The sequence below is a fragment of the Corvus moneduloides genome, chromosome 2 (genome assembly GCF_009650955.1).
Source record: "Corvus moneduloides isolate bCorMon1 chromosome 2, bCorMon1.pri, whole genome shotgun sequence".
Taxonomy (NCBI): Eukaryota; Metazoa; Chordata; class Aves; order Passeriformes; family Corvidae; genus Corvus; species Corvus moneduloides.
The window spans coordinates 121172961-121194319 of NC_045477.1; the positions used below are offsets into that span (position 1 = coordinate 121172961).

The 21359-nt window shown below is 47.3% G+C and overlaps 2 protein-coding genes and 1 long non-coding RNA gene across 7 annotated transcripts in view; 1 reads left to right on the top strand and 2 right to left on the bottom strand.

Moving 5' to 3' along the window:
* Positions 1 to 3601: 3601 nt before the first annotated feature.
* LOC116440399 lies at positions 3602 to 5629 on the bottom strand. Its single transcript, XR_004238576.1, has 2 exons — positions 5440 to 5629; positions 3602 to 4416 (listed from the first exon to the last, which is right to left on the bottom strand). It is a non-coding gene; the product is annotated as an uncharacterized LOC116440399 (long non-coding RNA).
* VPS26C (VPS26 endosomal protein sorting factor C) lies at positions 4788 to 21309 on the top strand. The gene is made up of 8 exons (XM_032101137.1): positions 4788 to 4895; positions 8593 to 8736; positions 10436 to 10585; positions 12278 to 12358; positions 14193 to 14267; positions 15117 to 15267; positions 15564 to 15716; positions 18100 to 21309. Exons 1-8 carry the CDS (start codon positions 4839 to 4841, stop codon positions 18180 to 18182), a joined length of 894 nt encoding a protein of 297 aa, XP_031957028.1. The 5' UTR covers positions 4788 to 4838; the 3' UTR covers positions 18183 to 21309.
* The window catches only part of TTC3 (tetratricopeptide repeat domain 3), a 42767-nt gene continuing 40816 nt past the window's right edge, over positions 19409 to 21359 (bottom strand). For 4 of the 5 annotated variants that reach the window (XM_032101133.1, XM_032101132.1, XM_032101136.1 and 1 more), the window contains one exon: positions 19409 to 21161. In XM_032101133.1, the coding sequence (XP_031957024.1) occupies positions 20931 to 21161 (231 nt within the window). In that variant the 3' untranslated portion in view covers positions 19409 to 20930. The remainder of the gene's footprint in view (positions 21162 to 21359) is intronic. The other variant, XM_032101134.1, reaches the window with a different exon arrangement.

Genomic DNA, 21359 nt, shown 5'->3' on the forward strand with positions numbered 1-21359 from the left:
GGATATGCAAAATCTATCTGCCAAATTCCCAAACATTTCCTCCATATCCATCAGTTCTCACACACAAACCTGCCATATTCACTATTTTGTAGCGTTTCTTTTTCCACAATATTTTTAAAGATACCAACTTGCCCATCATCCTTCAGGATATCACAATACAACCTTTTATTCGGAAAAAATACCTAATTAATACCTAATTCTTTCTTTCTTTTTGTTTTTTTCTGATGCCTAAGTACTTTTTATTCAGGATACTCAGTCGTTATTTTCTTTCCCTGCCAGACTCTTCCATTATTTTTTTTTAATGTCTAAACCACTTGTTCTGTTTTATCCACTTTTTTTGTCACCCCCTACATGTTTCATAAGATTATTTTCCTTATTTTCTAATCCTTTTGAGTGGCAAGTAAAGCTCAGTGCAATTTTCAGTCAGTTCAAGCCCTTTTTAAGGTATCTAATGGCAGTTACTCTGAGGGAATTCCCTTCAAACTGTGTATTTTGGCTGGAAAATTAGTTCATTCTTAAATACCTTTAAAAATCCTTGACCAATATTGTACTTTATGAGGGTTTTTTTCTTTCATTTTACCTCTCTCAATTTAAACACTTTCTTTAGACTTTCTTTCTGGATTTCCCCCCAGCTTTGTTTCATCTCAATTAGCTTTTCTCACCTTGCTATGTGAATAAATAAGTTTATTTTGTTGCCTTCTGTAGTCTTTTCTCATTAGTTCTTTTAGGTCTGGTATATTTTAAAGCATAATTTTTAATGAAAAGGAAATTTTTGTGCAGTGGGGAAATGTTTTAGAAAACATTGGTGAGATTTAATGTGTGTACAGTCCCTCTATGTGGTGCAGAGATTTTAATTTCTTTTTTATTACCTTCCTTCTTTCTGAGGCATTCAAGAACACCACCATTTGTGTGGTGCAGAGCTGGGATTTGCTGATTTCTCCACCAAAGATAATGGATTTCAATTTACTTCCTGTTGTTCAGGGCATCACTTATTTCTGCTGCTCCCTCCTCAGTGTTAAAGAACTGCCTTTCCACCCAGGTGCTCTGAAAAACAGTTTGTCAAATGTGCTTATAGAAACCATGAAATGATCTCAAAATTGTCCAACACATGAGCAATATTTGAAATTACTGTTTTATTAGACTTAATCATCTCTGAGCTCTTCTGGTGGCAAGTAGCGAACTTACAAGTGTAGGATTTTGTCATGGCTTTGTATCAACTGTAGAACTTCTCCCACTCAATTCCTTAAATCAAATCCTTCCAACTCAAACCACTCTATGATTCTACACCACTGTCCTCTGAGCAAAGATTTTAAAACTATTAAAAAAAAAAAAAAAAGCCAGAAAAAGAGGTTCTAGGTACCCAAAAGAGTTTGGGTAACTCCAGCTTCCCTGTGATTATTCCAAATGAGGAATGTTGCCATTCTGTACCAACTAATCCATACATTTCAGCTCTGGGTTGAGGAAAATACAGAAACCTGATTATTCTGAACGATTTAAATATATTTGTTAAATAGTGTCCCATAAATAATCAGGCAGAAAAGTGGAAGGTGGTTGGAACTGGATGATCTTTAAGGTCCCTTCCAGCCCAAACCGTTCCACAAGGATTCTATGATAATCAGGAAGAAAAACAAATGTATGGATCATTCTACTGAAGTCCATACAATATTTCCCTTTGCTTTCAGTTTGGGTTCATTTGTTCCTGGAGTTCTTCCATTCAGTTCTGGCTCAGCAAAACTTAAAAACAACAACTGAAGAGCCAAGGGAAACGTGGGCTTGGTTGACTCCACAAGTGGAGTTACATCCAGGATGGATTGGAGCAAAACATCAACCCTCTTAGTTTAGTTCTTTGCGATAAACTCAGGAATAATCAGAATATATTTCTTTAATCTCATTCTTGCAGCTGAGCACAGCAATGCACAAAACAACAGCAGGAACAATTATAGAAATTAAGTAATTAAGAGCTGTCTTACCAGTAGCTACTGCATTTCTACATGAATTCGGAGCTCCTAAATCACAATATCATGGAATGGTTTGGGTTGAAGGAACCTTAAAGCTCGTCCCATTCCCACCCCTGCCATGGGCAGGGACACTTCCCACTGTCCCAGGCTGCTCCAAGCCCCAATGTCCAGCCTGGCCTTGGGCACTGCCAGGGATCCAGGGGCAGCCCCAGCTGCTCTGGGCACCCTGTGCCAGGGCCTGCCCACCCTCCCAGGGAACAATTCCTGCCCAATCTCCCATCCAGCCCTGCCCTCTGTCAATTTAAAACCATTCCCCTGTCCTTATGAAAATTCCCTCTCCAGTAACAGGATTTCTTTTGGTTGATGCAAATGATAAATTTGCAGGATATCCACCTCCTACTGAACTATTTTGGAGGATTTCAGCAAAATCAGTGAAACAGTTCAAGCATCAGAGCAAAGGCTGGAATTTTTTGTACTGAGCCCTCTCATTGTCAGGAGCCTGCTGCATTCGTCCACTTAGAAAGTCCTTGCCAAATTTGGACAAAATGGTGAGACTGACAATTTTAAGCTTCATCTGGGAATGGGAATTCCTTCAGAAAATCAAAACTAAAGTGAAAAGGGGCTTCTCAGTGGAATACTGGTGATCCTGGAGGTGGGAATTCACCTGTCACTACATCTGTGCTGACAGTGATTACCTGTGCCACACGGGGATACTTCTGTCCCTTGAAGTACTTCTTCTATTCCTCCTGGTTCTCAGGGTTGAGGGGGCTCTTTGTGGGGTTCCTCTGGTGTGTGGGGGGGTTTCTTTGTTTTTGTGGGTTTTCCCTTGTTTTTTTTTTTAAACATAGTTTTATTTACTCCACCTGCAGAGCTGCCCCAGCCCTGGGGCCCCCCACAGGGAGGACGTGGAGCTGCTGGAGAGAGGCCAGAGGAGGCACCAGGATGAGCAGAGGGATGGAGCAGCTCTGCTGGGAGGAAAGGCTGCGAGAGCTGGGATTGTTCAGCCTGGAGAGGAGAAGCTTTGGGCTGAGCTCAGTGTGGCCTTGCAGGGCCTGAAGGAGCTGCAGGAAAGCTGGAGAGAGACAATTCCCAAGGCATGGAGGGCCAGGAGCCAGGGAATGGCTTCCCAGTGCCAGAGGGCAGGGCTGGATGGGAGATTGGGCAGGAATTGTTCCCTGGGAGGGTGGGCAGGCCCTGGCACAGGGTGCCCAGAGCAGCTGGGGCTGCCCCTGGATCCCTGGCAGTGCCCAAGGCCAGGCTGGACACTGGGGCTTGGAGCAGCCTGGGACAGTGGGAGGTGTCCCTGCCATGGCAGGGGTGGGACTGGACGGGCTTTAAGGTCCTTCCAACCCAAACCATTCTGGGATCCTTTCTTCAGAAGAACCACGCTGAGGGTGCTGAGCTCTCACTCCAGAGACTGGACTTGGACACAGATGCCTCAGGAAGCCGGGTGCTCCCTGGGTTTGTTTGTGGGATCTGTGTTGCCAGGCAGAGGGGCAGCTCCTGCCTGCACCAACAGGAGCTTTTTCTGGACATGAGGTTCCTAGAAATGAGTAACTGAAGTATCTTGGGAAAAGTTTCCCAAGAAAAACAGCTGATTGTGAAAGTGATGGCAAAATAATCTACATACTCAAAAGCAGCGGTGCTGTCCAGGCTTTTATTTTCCTCTTTCAAGTTCTCTTTGGATGGGGTAAAAAATAAAACATAAAGATCCCTCTTTACCTGCCCCACAGTAATTAGATACCTGAGTCCTGCCAGTAATATTCAGTAATCCCAGTTAAATGCTCCTTTCTTTTTACAATGACCACTTTCCCCATCTTCCCTGAAATGTGGGACAGCTTTGATATCTCACTTTTTTTCCCCAAAACAGGAGTGTGCACTGGGTTTTGCCAAGTTTTCCATAAGCACTGCAGGAGGAAGGGACATGGATGGGTTTCAGTACTGAAGGGGTGAGGAGGAAGAGGACAAAACCATCTTCCAGGTACTGCCAGCACTGATAAGGCTGGGCTTATTTTAATGATGTGAATCTGAATAAAATCTACTTTTAGTGAATAATGTGTGAAGAAAGAGGTGAAAATAATGACTTGGGAAAGCAATAAAATTCAGAACTCGACTAATGCTTTAGAGATTTCCTTCAGGACTTGCAATTCCACCGATGGACAACTCCTGGTTCCGCTGAGATCACGGGAATTCCGTCTGAGGCCACACATGGAAGAGATCGAAGCATTTCCCCTCAGCATTCGGACATTTCCTCACCGGGCGTTTCTGTGCCTCAGGTTTTTAAGGCGAAATTCCTCACTGCGTATTTTGCAAGGCATTGCCTTCCTGAATTTATCGGACAAGTAGCGGGGAACTCCGGGGACCGAGGCCGGGCCGTGTTTGGAAATCCAAAGCGATGAATCCCGTGCGGATTAAGAACACAGACAAGTTCGCTCGTCGTTTATATCGGTGCTTGGGGCTGCACAGTGTAGTCAGAGGGATAAATTTCAGTACAGCGAAGCCTTTCCCAGGCTCCCATTGCCACCACCCTGCTCCGAGCGCGGCCCCACAGTCCTGATAAGCGCCATTCGCGAGCTGCGTAACGCAGTGGCGGCCCTGCCTACAACTCCCATCAGCCAACACGGCGCCCCCCGCCCGCAGCGGGCGCTGCCGGCGCGCAAAGCACGCCGGGATCAGTAGTTCCCAGTGGTTACGACCTTGCGTCATTCACCCCGCCCCGGCGTTGCTATGACAACCGGGAAGTGGGCGGGGCCGCGCGGGAAGTGGCGTCAGCAGCTGGGAGGTGACGAGAGAGGACCCGGATGTTGTGGGGGCGGGGCTCCCGCTCTCCCCACCCCCCGTCCCGGGTCACGTGATCGTGGCGGTCACGTGACGGGAGCGATGGGCACGGCGCTGGACGTGCGGGTGAAGCGGGCCGGGAAGGTCTATCGCGATGGGGTGCGTCTGTCGCGATAGTCACCGCGGGGAACAGCGGGGCACCGCGCGGGGCGAGCGGCCAAGGAGGCCAGTGGTGTCCTGGGGTGCACTGGGAAGAGCGTTCCCAGCAGGTCAGGGTTATCCTGCCCCTGTGCCCAGCCCTGGGGGCACCTCTGGGGTGCCGTGCCCAGCTCTGGCTCCTCAGCCCAGCAGGGCCAGGGAGCTCCTGGAGCGGGGCCGGCGGAGGCTGCGCAGCTGAGGAAGGGCCTGGAGCAGCTCCGTGCCCAGCACAGGCTGAGGGAGCCGGGGCTGCTCAGCCTCGAGAGGAGCCCCAGCTGAGAGGGGCCCTCAGCCCTGGGTGTCCCTGGCTGCAGGGAGGGCTCAGGGCAGGGCCCGGGCTCTGCTCCGGGGCCCGGCAGCGGCACCAGAGCCACGGGCAGGGCCTGAGCCCGGCAATTGCCCTGCACAGGAGGCAGAACTGCCTTCCGTGGAGAAAAGGTGGCAGAGCCCTGAAACAGCTGCCCAGGGAGGGCCTGGAGTCTCCTCTGGGACATCCCAAGCCCACCTGGATGTGCTCCTTTGTCTCCTGCTCCAGGTGACCCTGCCTTGGCAGGGAGTTGGACTGGATCATCTCCAGAGGTCTCTTCCAACCCCGCCTATTCTGGGATTCCGTGAGGGTCTGTCGGGGACGCTCGGGGTCTGTCGCGCCCCGGCCCGGCCGCGGGTCCTCGCTGGGCTCCGGGGCCGTGTCCTGGCCCGGGTTTCCCGCTGGGAATGGCCCAGGACCGTCCTTGGCAGCGGGGATTGCTCGGGAAGCGGAGTCGTTCGCCCTCTCCTGTCTGTGCTGCCGTGGTGTCGGCGGCTTTCCCTGTGTCCCAGAGCTTTTTCCCTGTATCCCTTCCTGGAGCTTTTCGCCTGCTCCGAACTCTCGCTCTGTCCCTGCCCGGAGCTTTCCCGATCCCGGCACGGCTTCCCGGTGGCCTCCCGTAACCAGCAGGTGCTCAGCCCCGGGCTTTTGGGCGTTGCCTTTGGGATTAAGTGTTGCTTTTTGTGTTTCCCCTTTTCCTGGATACCACTGGAAGACCCCGACCTCGCTCTGCAGAGGCCGATGTGGCTTGAAAGGGAAGGAATATTTTTAATTTTTATCGCTATTTATCTAGAAATCCTGTTCAGGTCTCTCTTTTTTCCTTACCATTCAGCCACACACTCGTATCACAAAAATCCTTTCCATCCACCAAAATTCCATTTACTGAATGATTTTAATGCTGGAAAACTGGATTTGAATGGAAGGGCATGCAGCATCTGTCCTACAATTGTCAGATTATCTAGAGAATGGCTTTGGCAAAGCTCAGTTATCTCCTTTAGGAATAGCTCCATAGTGATAAATACAGTCTGTGTCTCACTTTCACATCATTTTGTGCATAATAAAGTTATAAATTATTAGGATTTTGTTTATTTATCTATTTCAGTATCTCACTGCTGTGTCCATTTTCAGTTTGACTGAACTTGACTTGCTTTATATCACTTTTAGCTGGTTATAGTTTTTTTTTTTTTAATATGGGAAAGGGATATTCCCTGTGTTTTAAACTGAAATTAGGATACTTCTGGTCAGTCAATCTGTCAGTTTTGTTTGTAGCTTCCACTTCAGCTCCATGTGGAAAGGTGTGTAATTTTAGTTCATTAAGTGGGCCTGGAATTTGTAAATCTTGAGATGAAAACACAATGATGAAAGAGCTGTACACCAAGGAATCCAGCGTGGATTTTTAGTAGGAATCTTGTAGGGACAGCAAGGAATGGGAGAGACCTTAAAGCTCATCCCATCCCACCCCTGCCATGGCAGGGACACCTCCCACTGTCCCAGGCTGCTCCAAGCCCCAATGTCCAGCCTGGCCTTGGGCACTGCCAGGGATCCAGGGGCAGCCCCAGCTGCTCTGGGCACCCTGTGCCAGGGCCTGCCCACCCTCCCAGGGAACAATTCCTGCCCAATCTCCCATCCAGCCCTGCCCTCTGGCACTGGGAAGCCATTCCCTGGCTCCTGGCCCTCCATGCCTTGGGAATTGTCTCTCTCCAGGTTTCCTGCAGCTCCTTCAGGCCCTGCAAGGCCACACTGAGCTCAGCCCAAAGCTTCTCCTCTCCAGGCTGAACAATCCCAGCTCTCACAGCCTTTCCTCCCAGCAGAGCTGCTCCATCCCTCTGCTCATCCTGGTGCCTCCTCTGGCCTCTCTCCAGCAGCTCCACGTCCTCCCTGTGCTGGTCCCAGGGCTGGGGCAGCTCTGCAGGTGGGCTCTCACCTGGGCACAGGGGCAGAATTTTGAGCTGTTTTTTTGTTTCTGAAGAAATATTGAAAAAAAAAATTGATATTTAACTTCAAGTCATCCTTCCCCTTCCTGCTCCCAGGACGTGCACCCTTCCCACGTGGAGCTGTGTAGGCAGCAGCTCTGGAATGGGTTGTTGCTGTGTGATAGGAAACTTCTCCTTTGTTAAAGCAGTTAACACGTTCACAGTTGTCCTTGCTTCTCATAGTTGAGCTGGACTCATTTTTTAAAGCAATAACCTAATTGCTGGTGCTAATTAAGGCCCTTTAGCAGAGCAGTGCAGAATTTAGGTCAGCTTTTCTTCGCTGTCCTTTTGTGCTCGCGCCTCCTGTTCCGGCATTTCCCACTTGCTGCAGATCCTCTTTCCAGGCTCTCAGGATGTCAGCTTTGGTTGGGATGTGGATGTTTTCCTGCTCTTCAACCCCCCTGACCCATTTTTGCCATCCTGCACCACCAGGAAAGACAAAAATCTGCCAAAATTCCCAGTCTCCTGGAGAGATCCTGGTTTGAACTGGTCGGGTGCAGGGTGAGCAGTCGGGATTTTCCCATGGTTGGAGGGAGCTGTTCCTCAGGGCCTGTTTGCCTGGGGAAGGAGCAGGAGAGAAGGTTTATCCCCAGGGGACTCTCCAGTTCTCCATCACCTGCTGCCCTTTCCAGCTGGGAATATTTCAGGATTGAAGCGGATTCTCCAGTGCGGGAGAAAGGGAGGATAAAGCATGGAGTGGGTGAAGGGAGTTGTGTGTTGCTCTCCTGCAGTTCATCAGTTTTTCAGTGTTAAAAAGTCTGAGTTGACGCTTTGAGGAGGCAGCATTTTTGTGCAGAGGATATTTTGTGGACAGCACATCCTTCATGGGATGAGTGACAACATTCCTGGAGTCACACAGCTCCTGCCTTTCATTCAGTTTCACTTTGAAACTGTTTCTTTGTGTTCATTTTTGTATTTTAAATCTCTTCTGCTCCACTCTCGAGGTGGATCTCACCTTCAGCTGGGCCGTCCCTTTCCCAGTTGTGCCTTCTCTTCCCTCTCCCGTGGCCAACCATCCCAATTTTCATACAGCAATTCCTCCTCAGAGTTTATTCCAACACATCGAATGGAACTTGGTTGTTAGCAGCTGACCCAGTGAGAGGGTTTTTCATCTTCCTGGACAGGAAAATCTTGAAACTTTGGGAAGAATTTGAAGCTCAGGTTAATACTTGTCAAGAAGAGGGTGATATTTTTAAGGAAAAACCAAAAAATGCAGAGCTCTCATCCTAAATTCCTTCATCAGTGTTTGTCTATCCTGACAAGGTTACACCATTCTTTGGCAACAGGGTTTTTTTGAGTTTGGAGATCAGTTCCACACTGTGTGGCTAACAGCTATGAAAAAATGGATTTAAACAGATGTTTTCCTCTTTCCTATTAGGAAATTCTTTCTGGAGTGGTGGTCATAACCAGTAAGGACACGGTGCAGCACCAAGGGATCTCCTTAACCATGGAGGGCTCAGTGAATCTGCAGCTCAGTGCCAAAAATGTGGGCGTGTTTGAGGCCTTCTGCAACACTGCCAAGGTAAGACCTGCACAGGTGAATATTCTTAACACAAAAACCTCTTTTTTTTTCTCAAGAAATCTTAATGGCTCTAAGGTGGTCAGAGCTGTTCATGGTGTGGAAGTGATGGAAAGCACAGAAATGCTCAGCTTCATTTGGAGATCACAGAATCCCAGGATGAGTGAGGGTGGAAGGACCCTGGTGCCACCTCCCTGCTCCAGCAGGGCCATCCCAGAGCACAGGGCCCAGGGTTGTGTCCAGATGGCTCTGGAATATCCCCAGGGAGGGATATATGAGGACCTTTTGGGGAAAGAACTTGCACTGATGGGAGAATTTTCTTTCAGGCTGAAACACACTGCCATAAATGGTTAAAAAGGGTTAGTGGATGATGCATTGAAGGGCTGGGATTTAAAGAAAAATAATGAATTGTGTGATGTTATTTAATTTGTGTTAAAGTGACCAGGTTTAACTGGACTTTTGTGCCAGCTCAGTCCCTATCACAGTAATTCCTGTGGGGGCCATGGAGGGTTCCTGGGCATGAGACAGGACTTACCCAGATTCCTCTGCAGAGAGTGGGACTGCAGAGCTCCTGTGCTGCTCCCCCGGTTTGGAACTGTGGGGTTTGGATCCCAGCAGGGCAACTTATCCCAGGCTCCACAGGGACAGGGCTGTGCTGATGGGAGCAGGGCAGGCTGTGTCTGGAGGCAGCTACATTGGGAAAACAGTTTGGTTAAGTCAGGATGGCCTTGAATCAGGGAATCACAGAAGGTTTGGGTTGGAAGGGGACCTTAAAAATCATCCATTCCCACCCTCTGCCATGGGCAGGGACACCTCCCACTGTCCCAGGCTGCTCCAAGCCCCAATGTCCAGCCTGGCCTTGGGCACTGCCAGGGATCCAGGGGCAGCCCCAGCTGCTCTGGGCACCCTGTGCCAGGGCCTGCCCACCCTCCCAGGGAACAATTCCTGCCCAATATCCCATCTAACCCTGTCTTCCTCCAGCGCAAGGCCATTCCCTGGGTCCTGTCTCTCCATCCTGTGTCCCAAGTCCCTCTCCAGCTCTCCTGGAGGCCCTTTAGGCCCTGGAAGGGGCTCTGAGGTCTCCCCAGAGCCTTCTCTTCTCCAGGTGAACACCCCCAGCTCTCCCAGCCTGTCCCAGAGCAGAGGGGCTCCAACCCTGGGACCAACTTAGTGGCCTCCCCTGGACTGTCTCCAGCAGCTCCACTTCTTTCTTGTGTTGGGAGCCCCACAGTTGGGGAAAATAATGGTAAAACTGCAGAGAGAAAAGAAATGTCATCTCCAAGCCATGTCCCCAGTCAGAGCAGAGTTAACCCTCATTCCAGGGAGAGCTATCCTAAATAATAACAAAGTTTAGTGTGAGAAAGGGCCAGGTGGAGGTGGGAGCAGACAGCTCAGTGCTCAGCTGCACAGGTTTGGTCATTCCTGCTGCTGTTGAAGGTCATAATTTAGGAAATGAAGCTCCACTTCCCAAAGCTGGAGATGCTCCTGTTGAGCTCCCTGAATATGTTAGTGTGATGCACCCATAAAATATAAATTGTTCTCTTGAGCAAAGTAATAATACTTCTTTTCATTTTAAAGAAATATCCAGCACTGTGTGTTTAAAGAGGTCCCTGGGATTCTGGAAATCCAGGAATCCTATTAGAGTTTAGATGTTGTTGGTTCTCTGTCTCAGCCTAAACCTCTTCAATATTTATCCTTGCAGCCTATTCAGATTATCAACAGCACCATTGAAATGGTGAAACCAGGAAAGCTCCCCAGTGGCAAGACAGAAATTCCCTTTGAATTCCCACTGCAAATGAAGGGCAACAAAGTTCTGTACGAGACATATCACGGAGTCTTTGTCAATATCCAGGTGAGGAAGCCCTGTCTGGAGAGAAAAGAGGAACTTTTATCTGCACAATGTGTCCTAGAGCAACTCTCAATCCATGGGAATGGAGGATGAAGTTTGGTGGTGGTTTCTTTTCACACTGACTGAACCTTCCACGCTTTTATCCAATAAATCTTTCAGGAATGATGGCACAAACCAGATGTTTTGCCTGAAAGACCTCAGCAGAACAGCTGTAACCTAAATCTGAACCATCCTGATGTTGTAGGCAACTTTATCCATTCCTTTCCTGAAAAAAAAAAAAAACAACCCAGCACCACAGTGTGGTTTTATTCCAAATAAATGTGGACCTTCATAATGAAAACTCCAAGTGTTGAGAGCAAAACAAATCAGGAATTGTTTGCTGGGGAGAGAAGGAGTAACATTCTCTGCCCAGATCTGTATGAAATGCCTGCTTGGACACAATCTTGTGGAAATACAGTTTTGAAATTTGATCTTTATTGGTTAAAAACTGCCTTACCATATGTGGGTTGGTTTGTTTGGGGGATTTTTGGTGGGATTTTTTAGGGGGAAAGTCTTTCTTCAGCCATCTCTTGAAGGTAAATACTGTGTTAGACAATGAGCTTTTATGTCACTGGAATTAAAAAAACAACCTAATAAACTAAATCATCCCCCAGCAGCCTGTCAGAAGTAACTAAAAGAAAAAAAAAATCCCTTGTTTTTTGTCTATATTTGGATATTTTTTAAATCCTTTCCATGTATTTGCTCAGTTTTGGCTTCCTCCCTCATGTAACAGCTGTTGTTTGTGGTAGGGATGTCAAAAATGGTGCAGCACTGGTTGAGTTACTTCCCATATCCCAAATAACTCAATCAGTCACTTTGAGGTGCACTTTAATGGGGAATATTTGTTTTATTTTCTCATTCCCTCTCTCCTTTGTGTACCTTTTCTTGCATAAAATGCCATTAAAAATTAATGATTTAGATCTCAGCCAAACTTTGAGAGTCCTGCTCTCCTGAAGAGGGAAATGTAGCACTGAGGGGCTGGTTAAGAGACACTTCCTAAACCTCTGGGCAGTTTAACTGAGGCTCTCTTTCTTGATTTAGGGATTAGTTGTGGGTTCACACTCTCTTCTGATGCAGAGACCTTTAATCAGACACTGCTGGGGGGTCGTGGCCATGAACCAGAAGTGAGGAGCCCAAATCCCTGGGCTGAGGGAGGAATTAAAAATCCAACAAACTAAACAAGAAATGCCCCCATCCCAGCAAATTCCCTGTCCTGTGAGGACACTGAGAGGCTTTGTTGGAGATGCTGAAGTGTAGGGTTACTGGGATAATCAAGGTCTTCCTATTTTTCAGCCACTGGTTTATGGCTCCCATTTTAGGGCAGGCAATTGGAAGCAAATTCACCTCATTGCCTGATTTTAGTGCAAGCTGCTGCTTTGAGCTCAGCTGTGTGGCTGAAGAAGTTCTGCATTAAATATCCCAACAACTATTCCCACTGTAAATCCCACGATAAAATCAAAATTAGAAGGGCTGTGAATATGTCACATTGAAAATCCAAAGTAGGGTGAAAAGCAAGACCATGATCACCCTTAAGTGGATATAACAGCAGCAACACTCTGCACAGAGGCAGAAAGGAGGTGAAAAGTTGGGAAAGATTGAGGAAATCTGAATTAAGGCTCTTGTTTTGTTTTTTCCTGTGTCATCCCATTCCCCCAGTACACCCTGCGCTGTGACATGAGACGCTCCCTGCTGGCAAAGGACCTCACCAAGACTTGTGAATTCATTGTCCACTCCCTGGTGAGTGTGGTTTGTGTTCATTTTGCAGATAATTCATTTATTTGGATTTCCCCCCCCCCCCCCCACTTCACTTAAAGTTTGGCAGTAAGGGAAAAAAAACCCAAATAAACCCATGGAAATTGGGATATCGAGACGAGGGATCATAGAAGTGTAGAATCAGAATATCTGAGTGGGAAAGGATCCACAAGGATCATCGAATCCAACTCCTGGCCCTGCACAGGACACCCCAAAATCCCCCCCTGTGCCTGAGAGCTTTGTCCAAAATATAGGAGTAAAGGAAATCTGCCCCAAACCAAAACCACCCCGAAGAGCTGTTGCTTCTGATTAGAAAAACCCATCCCTGTTTCATTTTAAAGGACAAAGAGGAGTTGGATTTTCAGATGTTTTTACAGTGCCCTGAGTTCTCTTTATTCATCCTTTCAGTTCTGAGACAATGGGGTGCTCACATAAATACGATGTCATTTCTCCAAACACTGTTTTGAATTATCCCAGGAGTTTTCAGCCAGAGGTTCCAAGCTCCCACAGTCCTGGAAATGGGAGTTGGGTGGTGAAAATACCTGATTTCTGTTCTTCACATGAGGAGTAATGAGTTAGAGCCCTGACTCAAAATATCACAGCTGAGTCTGCATCAAGGTGGAAATCATGGAATTTTCAAGGTGGGAAGAGCCCTTCAGGACCACCCAGTCCCATCATCACCCCAAAGCCTGTCCCCAAGGGCCACATCAGACTCCTCCTGAGCACTCCCAGAGACTCTGCCACTTTCCTGAGCAACTCATTCCAATGCTTGACCATTCCTGCAGGGAAAAATTGCTTTTAATCCTGATCCTTGTGGGAGGAGGTTGGATTCCCAGAAATGCTTTGCTGGTTGTTACAGAAGTTCCTGTGTAGGGTTTGGGGTTGGTTTAGATTGACCTGTGCCTGTCCTGAGGACACACCTGATGAAATGTCCCTTTTTCCATCTACAATGTGCTGGAACATCCTGCTTGTATCATTCCTTTGAACTCTAACAGGACAGTAAATATCAAAACATTTAGTGTCACTCAGGACGAGTGGTGGAAATGTGACTTCAGTTCAAAAGGACCTTTTTAAAAGATTTAGTTTGGTGTTACAAACAAGTTTCCTGTTGGTAAGATTTCAATATTTTCTGAACTATGTGATGCTACATTTTATTGGGCCATTATTACCTTTGTAAGTGAGCCACACTTGTCAGAGGAGTGACAAATCACATCTCATGCAGTTTTCCTGGGTTTATTTCTCGTTCCCACTACAGCACTTCTGAGCTCACAAGTCAGTAAATCATGAATCTCTCAGTCAGGGTGAATTAATGAGGTTTTACTGAACATATCATTCTCACTGTCAGTGCTCAATGTACCATTCCCTTAAGCTTGTTCTGTGCCAGAATTTGTCATTTTGGGAAAATGCAGCCAATCTTTTGCTAATCTCTTCCATCTTGCAGCTGGGCAGCAGCAGCTATTTGGAATTCTTGAGCAGTGAGGGCAGATCCTCACTGAGAGTTCCAGATCAGCCCCTTGCTGGTGGAGAACAAGAGGGAGGCAGAGTTTTTATAAAGCAGGTTTGAAGCCATGGACACAAATTCATTTAGAATCTCCCCATCCCAAACTGAATAATGAAAGGAAACATTCCAAGGGATGTGTAAAATGAAGTTATTTGTACATACAGAAATGGGAAATTGAACTTTTTTTCCCTCTCTGCTTGAGATGGGGAGTGTATTCCTGCTTTTCCAGGTGGTTTAGGGCAGCCAACTGTTGTGGTTTCTAATATTGTCTCTGTGTTTTGGGGATCAGTTACAGTTTAACCCTTTCATTCCCTGCAGTCACAGAAAGGGAAGCTGCTGCCAAGCCCCGTGGACTTCACCATTACTCCTGAAACTCTGCAAAATGTTAAGGAGGTAAAAGGATTTGCTTATTATTTCATTTTAAAATGTAATGTTTGTGTGATTGAGTGAGACCAGAGGAGTGATTAAATTCTGCTTTGTAGATAATCAGCTCTTTTTTTTTTTTTACTTTTCCATTTTCTTTTTCACTTTTATAAGCAATCAAGTGATTCTGCCTCTTCTCCTGTACTGTGGTGACCTGTTGGAGGTGGAATTTTCCTCAGAAGTGGTTAAATATTTTTATCCCTTTGCTGAGTGAAGGATGGGAGTGGAGCAAGGGAAAACATTTCTATACCATGTACAGCCAAGAGCCTTTAAAAATGTGTATCTTGAGCCTTGGTTATGTCTTTTTTTACAGCCCCCTGTGGCTTTGGGAAGCCTCAAGGAGGGCAGGGTTAGATGGGATATTGGGAAGGAATTGTTTCCTGGCAGGCCCTGGCACAGGGTGCCCAGAGCAGCTGGGGCTGCCCCTGGATCCCTGGCAGTGCCCAAGGCCAGGCTGGACATTGGGGCTGGGAGCAGCCTGGGACAGTGGGAGGTGTCCCCACCTCCTTCAGCACACGGTTCCAGCTCCTGGATGAATTCTAACAGCCAAGTTCTGTCAGTTCTTCCCAGGTGAAGTCCATCCGTGGGGTGGATGGAGGAGCAGGAAGGAGGCATGTCAAGGGAGAAGATTGTTGGAGATACCCTGATAGAGACAGAAAGAATTAAATTTAAGCTACGTGAGGCATTTCTGAACTCTTGAGTTCTCAACTTTGGAACTTCTGGAGAATTTCCTACTTCTCTTGATAATTTTCCATAAGGTTTTATTTTTGCTTAGTCTGCTCTTACAGTGGCATCTTCTCCTCCCTCCAATGTTTCCAGAGAGCCTCCCTTCCCAAATTCCTGATCAGAGGGCACCTGAATTCCACCAACTGTGTGATCACGCAGCCCCTGACGGGGGAGCTGGTGGTGGAGAGCGCCGAGGCGGCCGTCAAGAGCATCGAGCTGCAGCTCGTGCGTGTGGAGACCTGTGGTGAGCCTGTGTCCATGGGAAGGGCAGGGAACAGGCTGCAGGAATGCCCTCCATCCCTTCAGAGGGAAGCAGGGAAGAGCATTAAAGAAAGGCCAGAGCATTAAAGCCTTGCAGGGTTTGCACTCTGGAGCAACTCTGTTAATTTAAACCATCTCCATGATCCTTAACTCCGTGAAAACTTGCAGGGCACTTTTCCCCCCTAATCCTGGTGTATCTCCATTGGAAATTGTGGCTGCTGCTTTCTCTCATCTCAGCCCATTTCCCTCCTCTCCCTGTGCTCCTCCTGCCGTGCCCAGGGTGTGCTGAAGGCTACGCCAGGGACGCCACGGAGATCCAGAACATCCAGATCGCCGACGGGGACGTGTGCAGGGGCCTCCCCATCCCCATCCACATGGTGTTCCCCAGGCTCTTCACCTGCCCCACCCTGGAAACAACAAACTTCAAAGTGGGTGAGTGGGGAGGCACTGTCATGGGAAATGAGTGTCCACATTCCCTTTAGATTGGCAGGTGAGGGGATAAATCTGCAGGAAGAGCCCTCTCCTTCCCTGAACCCTGCTGGATTTCAGACAGAGAAAATACAGCCCAAATACTCCCAATACAAACAGTTGTGCAGCCACTAATACTCCTAATAAAATTCCATGATGAAGGGACAGGAGGAGCAGTGGGATGCAGGTCACGTGATTAAACCCTTGAGTAAAAGTCCAAGAACAAAATTCCTTCTTTTCCTCACCGGAGAGAACCCCTCTTCCCATTTCCTCTCTTTTTTGTTTCCCACTCTCCTGCTGAAAGCCCTGGAAGCAGCAGGGTCGGTGTGGGTGTGACTTTCCTTATCTGCACCACGTGCTCCTCCCTGCTGATTGTTGCCAAAACCCAACTTTTCTCTTAACAAAATCAGGGTTTTCCTCACTTGTTCAAATAAGTACTGCAAGAATCCACTTGGCTGGTTTGTATTTCTCCCCTTCATCCTGCTGGAATCTGTTGGCACGGAATCTGTGTGCAGTGATTTTCCCCAAAATAATAATATTCTTTATTTTTTTGCCATTTTTAGCTCTTGAATAGCAATTTGCAGTGAGATTTTCAGTTTATTTTGACTTCTGCTTCCCTTCATTTATTAACTTGGCCTGGCTTTTTGTTCTGTCTCCATTTAGGACTGGTTATTGATCTGACATAGATTTTGGCTTTGAAGGACACAATGTAATATCTAAGGAGTAGATTTGCCTCTGGAATTTTTGTTCCACAGTTTGCAGGCCTGTTGTATTCCAGTATTTCATTTCCTAAGGCTGTTACATGATGGAAACAGGGAATGGGTCTGTCCTGGAATTCTCCCATTCCATGCTTCTAAACACCATTGTGGTGGAGCTGTCTTTCCCAAAACATCTTGCTCTTTGATGTCTGAATCCTGTTTTCCAAAGGATTGTTTGCCACAATTTATCAGTGACAAACCAATCCAGAGGAATCGCAAAGATCAGAACAAAGCAGGAATTTCTAGGAATGGTTCAAGATCTGGGATGCCTGGGTGAGCTCCTGCCTCATCCTGCTCCTAGGATTGAGCTCCCTATGGAATTGGAGTGGGATTGCTGCTAGGATTGAGCTCCCTATGGAATTGGGATAGGATTGCTGCTAGGATTGAGCTCCCTATGGAATTGGGGTAGGATTGCTGCTAGGATTGTGCTTCCATAGAATTGGAGTGGGATTGCTGCCAGGATTCAGCTCCCTATGGAATTGGGGTAGGATTGCTCCTAGGATTCAGCTCCCTATGGAATTGGGGTAGGATTGCTGCCAGGATTCAGCTCCCTATGGAATTGGGGTAGGATTGCTGCTAGGATGCAGCTCCCTATGGAATTGGGATAGGATTGCTCCTAGGATTCAGCTCCCTATGGAATTGGGGTAGGATTGCTCCTAGGATTCAGCTCCCTATGGAATTGGGATAGGATTGCTGCTAGGATTCAGCTCCCTATGGAATTGGGGTAGGATTGCTCCTAGGATTCAGCTCCCTATGGAATTGGGATAGGATTGCTCCTAGGATTCAGCTCCCTATGGAATTGGGGTAGGATTGCTCCTAGGATTCAGCTCCCTATGGAATTGGGGTAGGATTGCTGCTAGGATTCAGCTCCCTATGGAATTGGGGTAGGATTGCTGCCAGGATTCAGCTCCCTATGGAATTGGGGTAGGATTGCTGCTAGGATGCAGCTCCCTATGGAATTGGGATAGGATTGCTCCTAGGATTCAGCTCCCTATGGAATTGGGGTAGGATTGCTCCTAGGATTCAGCTCCCTATGGAATTGGGGTAGGATTGCTGCCCGGATTCAGCTTCCTACGGAATTGGAGTGGGATTGCTGCTAGGATTCAGCTTCCTACGGAATTGGAGTGGGATTGCTCCTAGGATTCAGCTCCCTATGGGATTGGAGTGGGATTGCTGCTAGGATTCAGCTCCCTGTGGAATTGGGGTAGGATTGCTGCTAGGATTCAGCTTCCTGTGGAATTGGGGTAGGATTGCTCCTAGGATTCAGCTCCCTATGGAATTGGGATAGGATTGCTGCTAGGATTCAGCTTCCTATGGAATTGGAGTGGGATTGCTGCTAGGATTCAGCTTCCTATGGAATTGGGATAGGATTGCTGCCAGGATTCAGCTCCCTATGGAATTGGAGTGGGATTGCTCCTAGGATTCAGCTTCCTATGGAATTGGAGTGGGATTGCTGCTAGGATTGAGCTCCCTGTGGAATTGGGGTAGGATTGCTCCTAGGATTCAGCTCCCTGTGGAATTGGGGTAGGATTGCTCCTAGGATGCAGCTCCCTATGGAATTCTCTCCCCTTTTTTTCCCCTTCTCCCAGAGTTTGAAGTGAACATCGTGGTCCTTCTGCACGACGACCATCTCATCACAGAGAACTTCCCACTGAAGCTCTGCAGGATGTGAACACCCCCAGGAGAACCAGGGAAGGATTTACTGGGAATTCCTCAGAGGGAAAGTGGAACTTTATCTGTGCCTGCCTTCTTGCTGTGGGTTCTTCTTGTGCTTTCACTTCCCTGTTAACCTGGCCAAGACTCTGCCCATCTGGATTTCCCAGTCCAGCAGCGTTGGCAGGATTTCCCAATCCTGCTGCCTTCAACAACCATGTTTTCCCCATTTTTTTCTTGGGGAAATCCTGAAGGAATCATTCTGTAGCTTCCTAAGGCCTGTAGGAGTATGTAGTAAGTTCCTCTCTTGATGCAATTTTGTAATACTCATTCCAAAGTCCTCTGAAGACCCCTTAAAAGTCATAAATCCCATTACAGCCATACTGGGAGAGTATGGGAATTGTGGTATAATGAGAAATAAGGTCTTGGAAGGTCTAAAAAAATGATGCTACAACAGTGGAAGGTGGTGCTGTGGGATCTGTCCCAAGGTGGATGGGGAATGAGTGATGGCAAATCCCACCAAGGAAATTTTGGTCAGTTGGGAACAGGAGTTTGTGTTGGAGGAATAAATGAATGTGTTTGTGACTGTACAGCCTAAATGAAGAGTAGTTCAGTAAGAAAGAACCTTCCCAACACAACCAGGTTGTGGGGGTTTGATGTTGTTTTAATGGAACAGCCACAACTTGCAGATTTTGTGTTAATTTTCCATGTGGGGTAGAGGCAGGCTCAGTCTGTATTACGGAACTTGGAAGTGTAAAGATGAGCACCTGAAAAGGCAGAATTAAGAGAACTAAGAAAAATCATTTCCTTTGGTTTATCCAGCAGCACTGCCAAGCAGGAGAATGTAATTCCAGTTTTGACCCTGGTGTTTTAGGGGAGAAACAGCTGAAATTTTTATTCCAATGTCTGAGAAGAGGGAGGAAAATGCTGTTGACTGAAACTTCCCACTTCTCCCTAAGACCAGGGGATGGTACAGGGGGATTTGGGGAAGTGAAAGCCACTCCTTGGACTTCCCAGTCTGCTCCAGGAGTGCCAGAAGCTGCCAGCTCCCGCTGTCCCAAGGGATGTAGAAAGAGGGGCTGGCCTTGGGAAGAGCTGCAACCCCCCCAAAATACTGGAGGCTGAAAAGGATTCCAGTGCTGGAATTTTTAGGCCTTAATTCTACAGCACAGAGTAGTTACTCACCCCTAACTCAGACTGAGCAGAAATACTACACACAAACAACTTGTTGGGCTGCAGCAGTGATTTATTTTTTATTCAAGTGGTAATTAATACACTGATTAACCACAGAGGAGTTTAAAATTTCAGCTGGAGGAGATGTGTGGGGAACAAGCGATCCCTGGACTTAGCCAAAAGCTCCTAATCCATATCATCCTGCCTGTATTCAGCTATTTGATTTTCACTTTAAGGTTCTCAGGCTCTGGCCCTCATCTTTTGGGTCTCTGGGACAAACTTGTCACTGTTGAAGGTGCTCTGGCCAGTTCAGACTCGGGAAACAGTGGGAGAACAATTCCCTGAGCTGCTGGAATTCTGCCCCTCCTGCTACTGGTGACCATTCCTGCACAAAATACAGAGGAAGTGTTGCTTAAAAATCCTTTAAAAAATCCTTTTTTAAAATCCTCCCCATTTCAACAGACCAGCTCTTCAACAAGGGGGGAAATTCAAATTTCAACCTTATTTTGAGATTAAAGAATTGATCCATATGAATAATTTAGAATTCCAGTTTCAAAATGTTACTAAAAGTCATTATTTAAATGATTTGAATTCTCAGCTGTGGATTTAGGAGAGAGGAGCTGCAGGGATGAACTGCAAGGACCAGAGCAGGCTTGAATCCTGAATTGTTTGTGCCAGTGGAAGGGAATGGTGTGGCTGGTCCAGTTCTGCGGGTCCATCCTTCGGGTCACCTACTTGTTTGATACTGGAATAAATCTGAAGGAAAAGCCCCCTCTTCACAGGAATTACACACTGGCCTTTCAGATAACATAATTTGGTACTTTCAGTGTCCCTTAGCCAAAAATCCACCAGTTTTGTGTGCTGCCAGCCCTGAACTCCACAGCTTTAGGCAGGAAGCAGGAGAAATCCTTGATCTTGGAATGCTGTGGCTCAATGCCAAGGGCCAAATCCTGAGGCTGTTCCCATTGCCGATAAACCCAGGGTTCTGTCCTGTCCCCCATCACTGGGGTTATGCTGCAGCCCTTTTGCATCTTAGTATAAAGTGTGGAGGTAAAAGCAGGTTCAGCTTTACTTGTTCCATGCAGGAAGCTCAGGGAAATCCTCAGGAAGCAGAGCATGGACACGGCAGATGGGGCAGGTGCTGGAATGCTGCTTGAGCCACGTTCGGATGCACTGCGGGGACAGGGAGAGGGTGAGAGGCAAAATCTGGGAAGAGGAGTCCAGCTGGAGGCTGGAAAGAATTGGCACTAATGGGGAAGCTCTTCAACAAGTTCTACACCACTGAAATTTGGGGTTGGAGAATTGTTCTCCTGCTCTAATCAAATTCGTTCTGTGAGAAGAAATCGGCGTTAAACAAAAAAGGTAAAGGGGAAAAGGCACAGACAGAAACGTGGAGTTACTCCAGCATAATCCTGACTTTTTCACTCCCTGAGTTTCCACTATCAGGTGGCAAAATGCAGGGTTTTTAGGGATAGCCCATTCCCTGAGTGTGCTGCCAACAGTCCCAACCAAATTCACCCTCTGAAGAATCAGCTTAAATTCACTGATGAATTATTTTACTTTAAAAAAAACCACCTGAAGCTTTCTGACACAGTCAGGCTGTCTGTGGGGCACATTTTGGGGGGCAAAGGCTGGAAAACCAAATTGTGCCCTGCTGTTTAAGCATTGAAGGGTAAGGGGAGGGTAAAGGGGTGGTTTTTAGGAAGTGGAGATCAGGAACAAGACCAGAACTCACCTCCCTGTGGAAGTGATGCCCACACTCGAGCTCACAGGAGTCTCTGCTCAGCTCATCGTGACAGATCGTGCAGGGATCCTCACTGGAGGCCTGGCCAGGAAAGGAATGCTCAGTTATATAAAAACCATCAGCAATTAACCAGCACTTTCTACTCAATTAACGAGGTCACTGACTTTAACCAAGTCTATTTAGGTTTTTGTACACAAAATAAACGAAGCAGTTCTTTTTTTTTCCTGGATTATTTCGTGTCCTGTACAAAGCAACAACTCCATAGAAACAGTGGGAAAC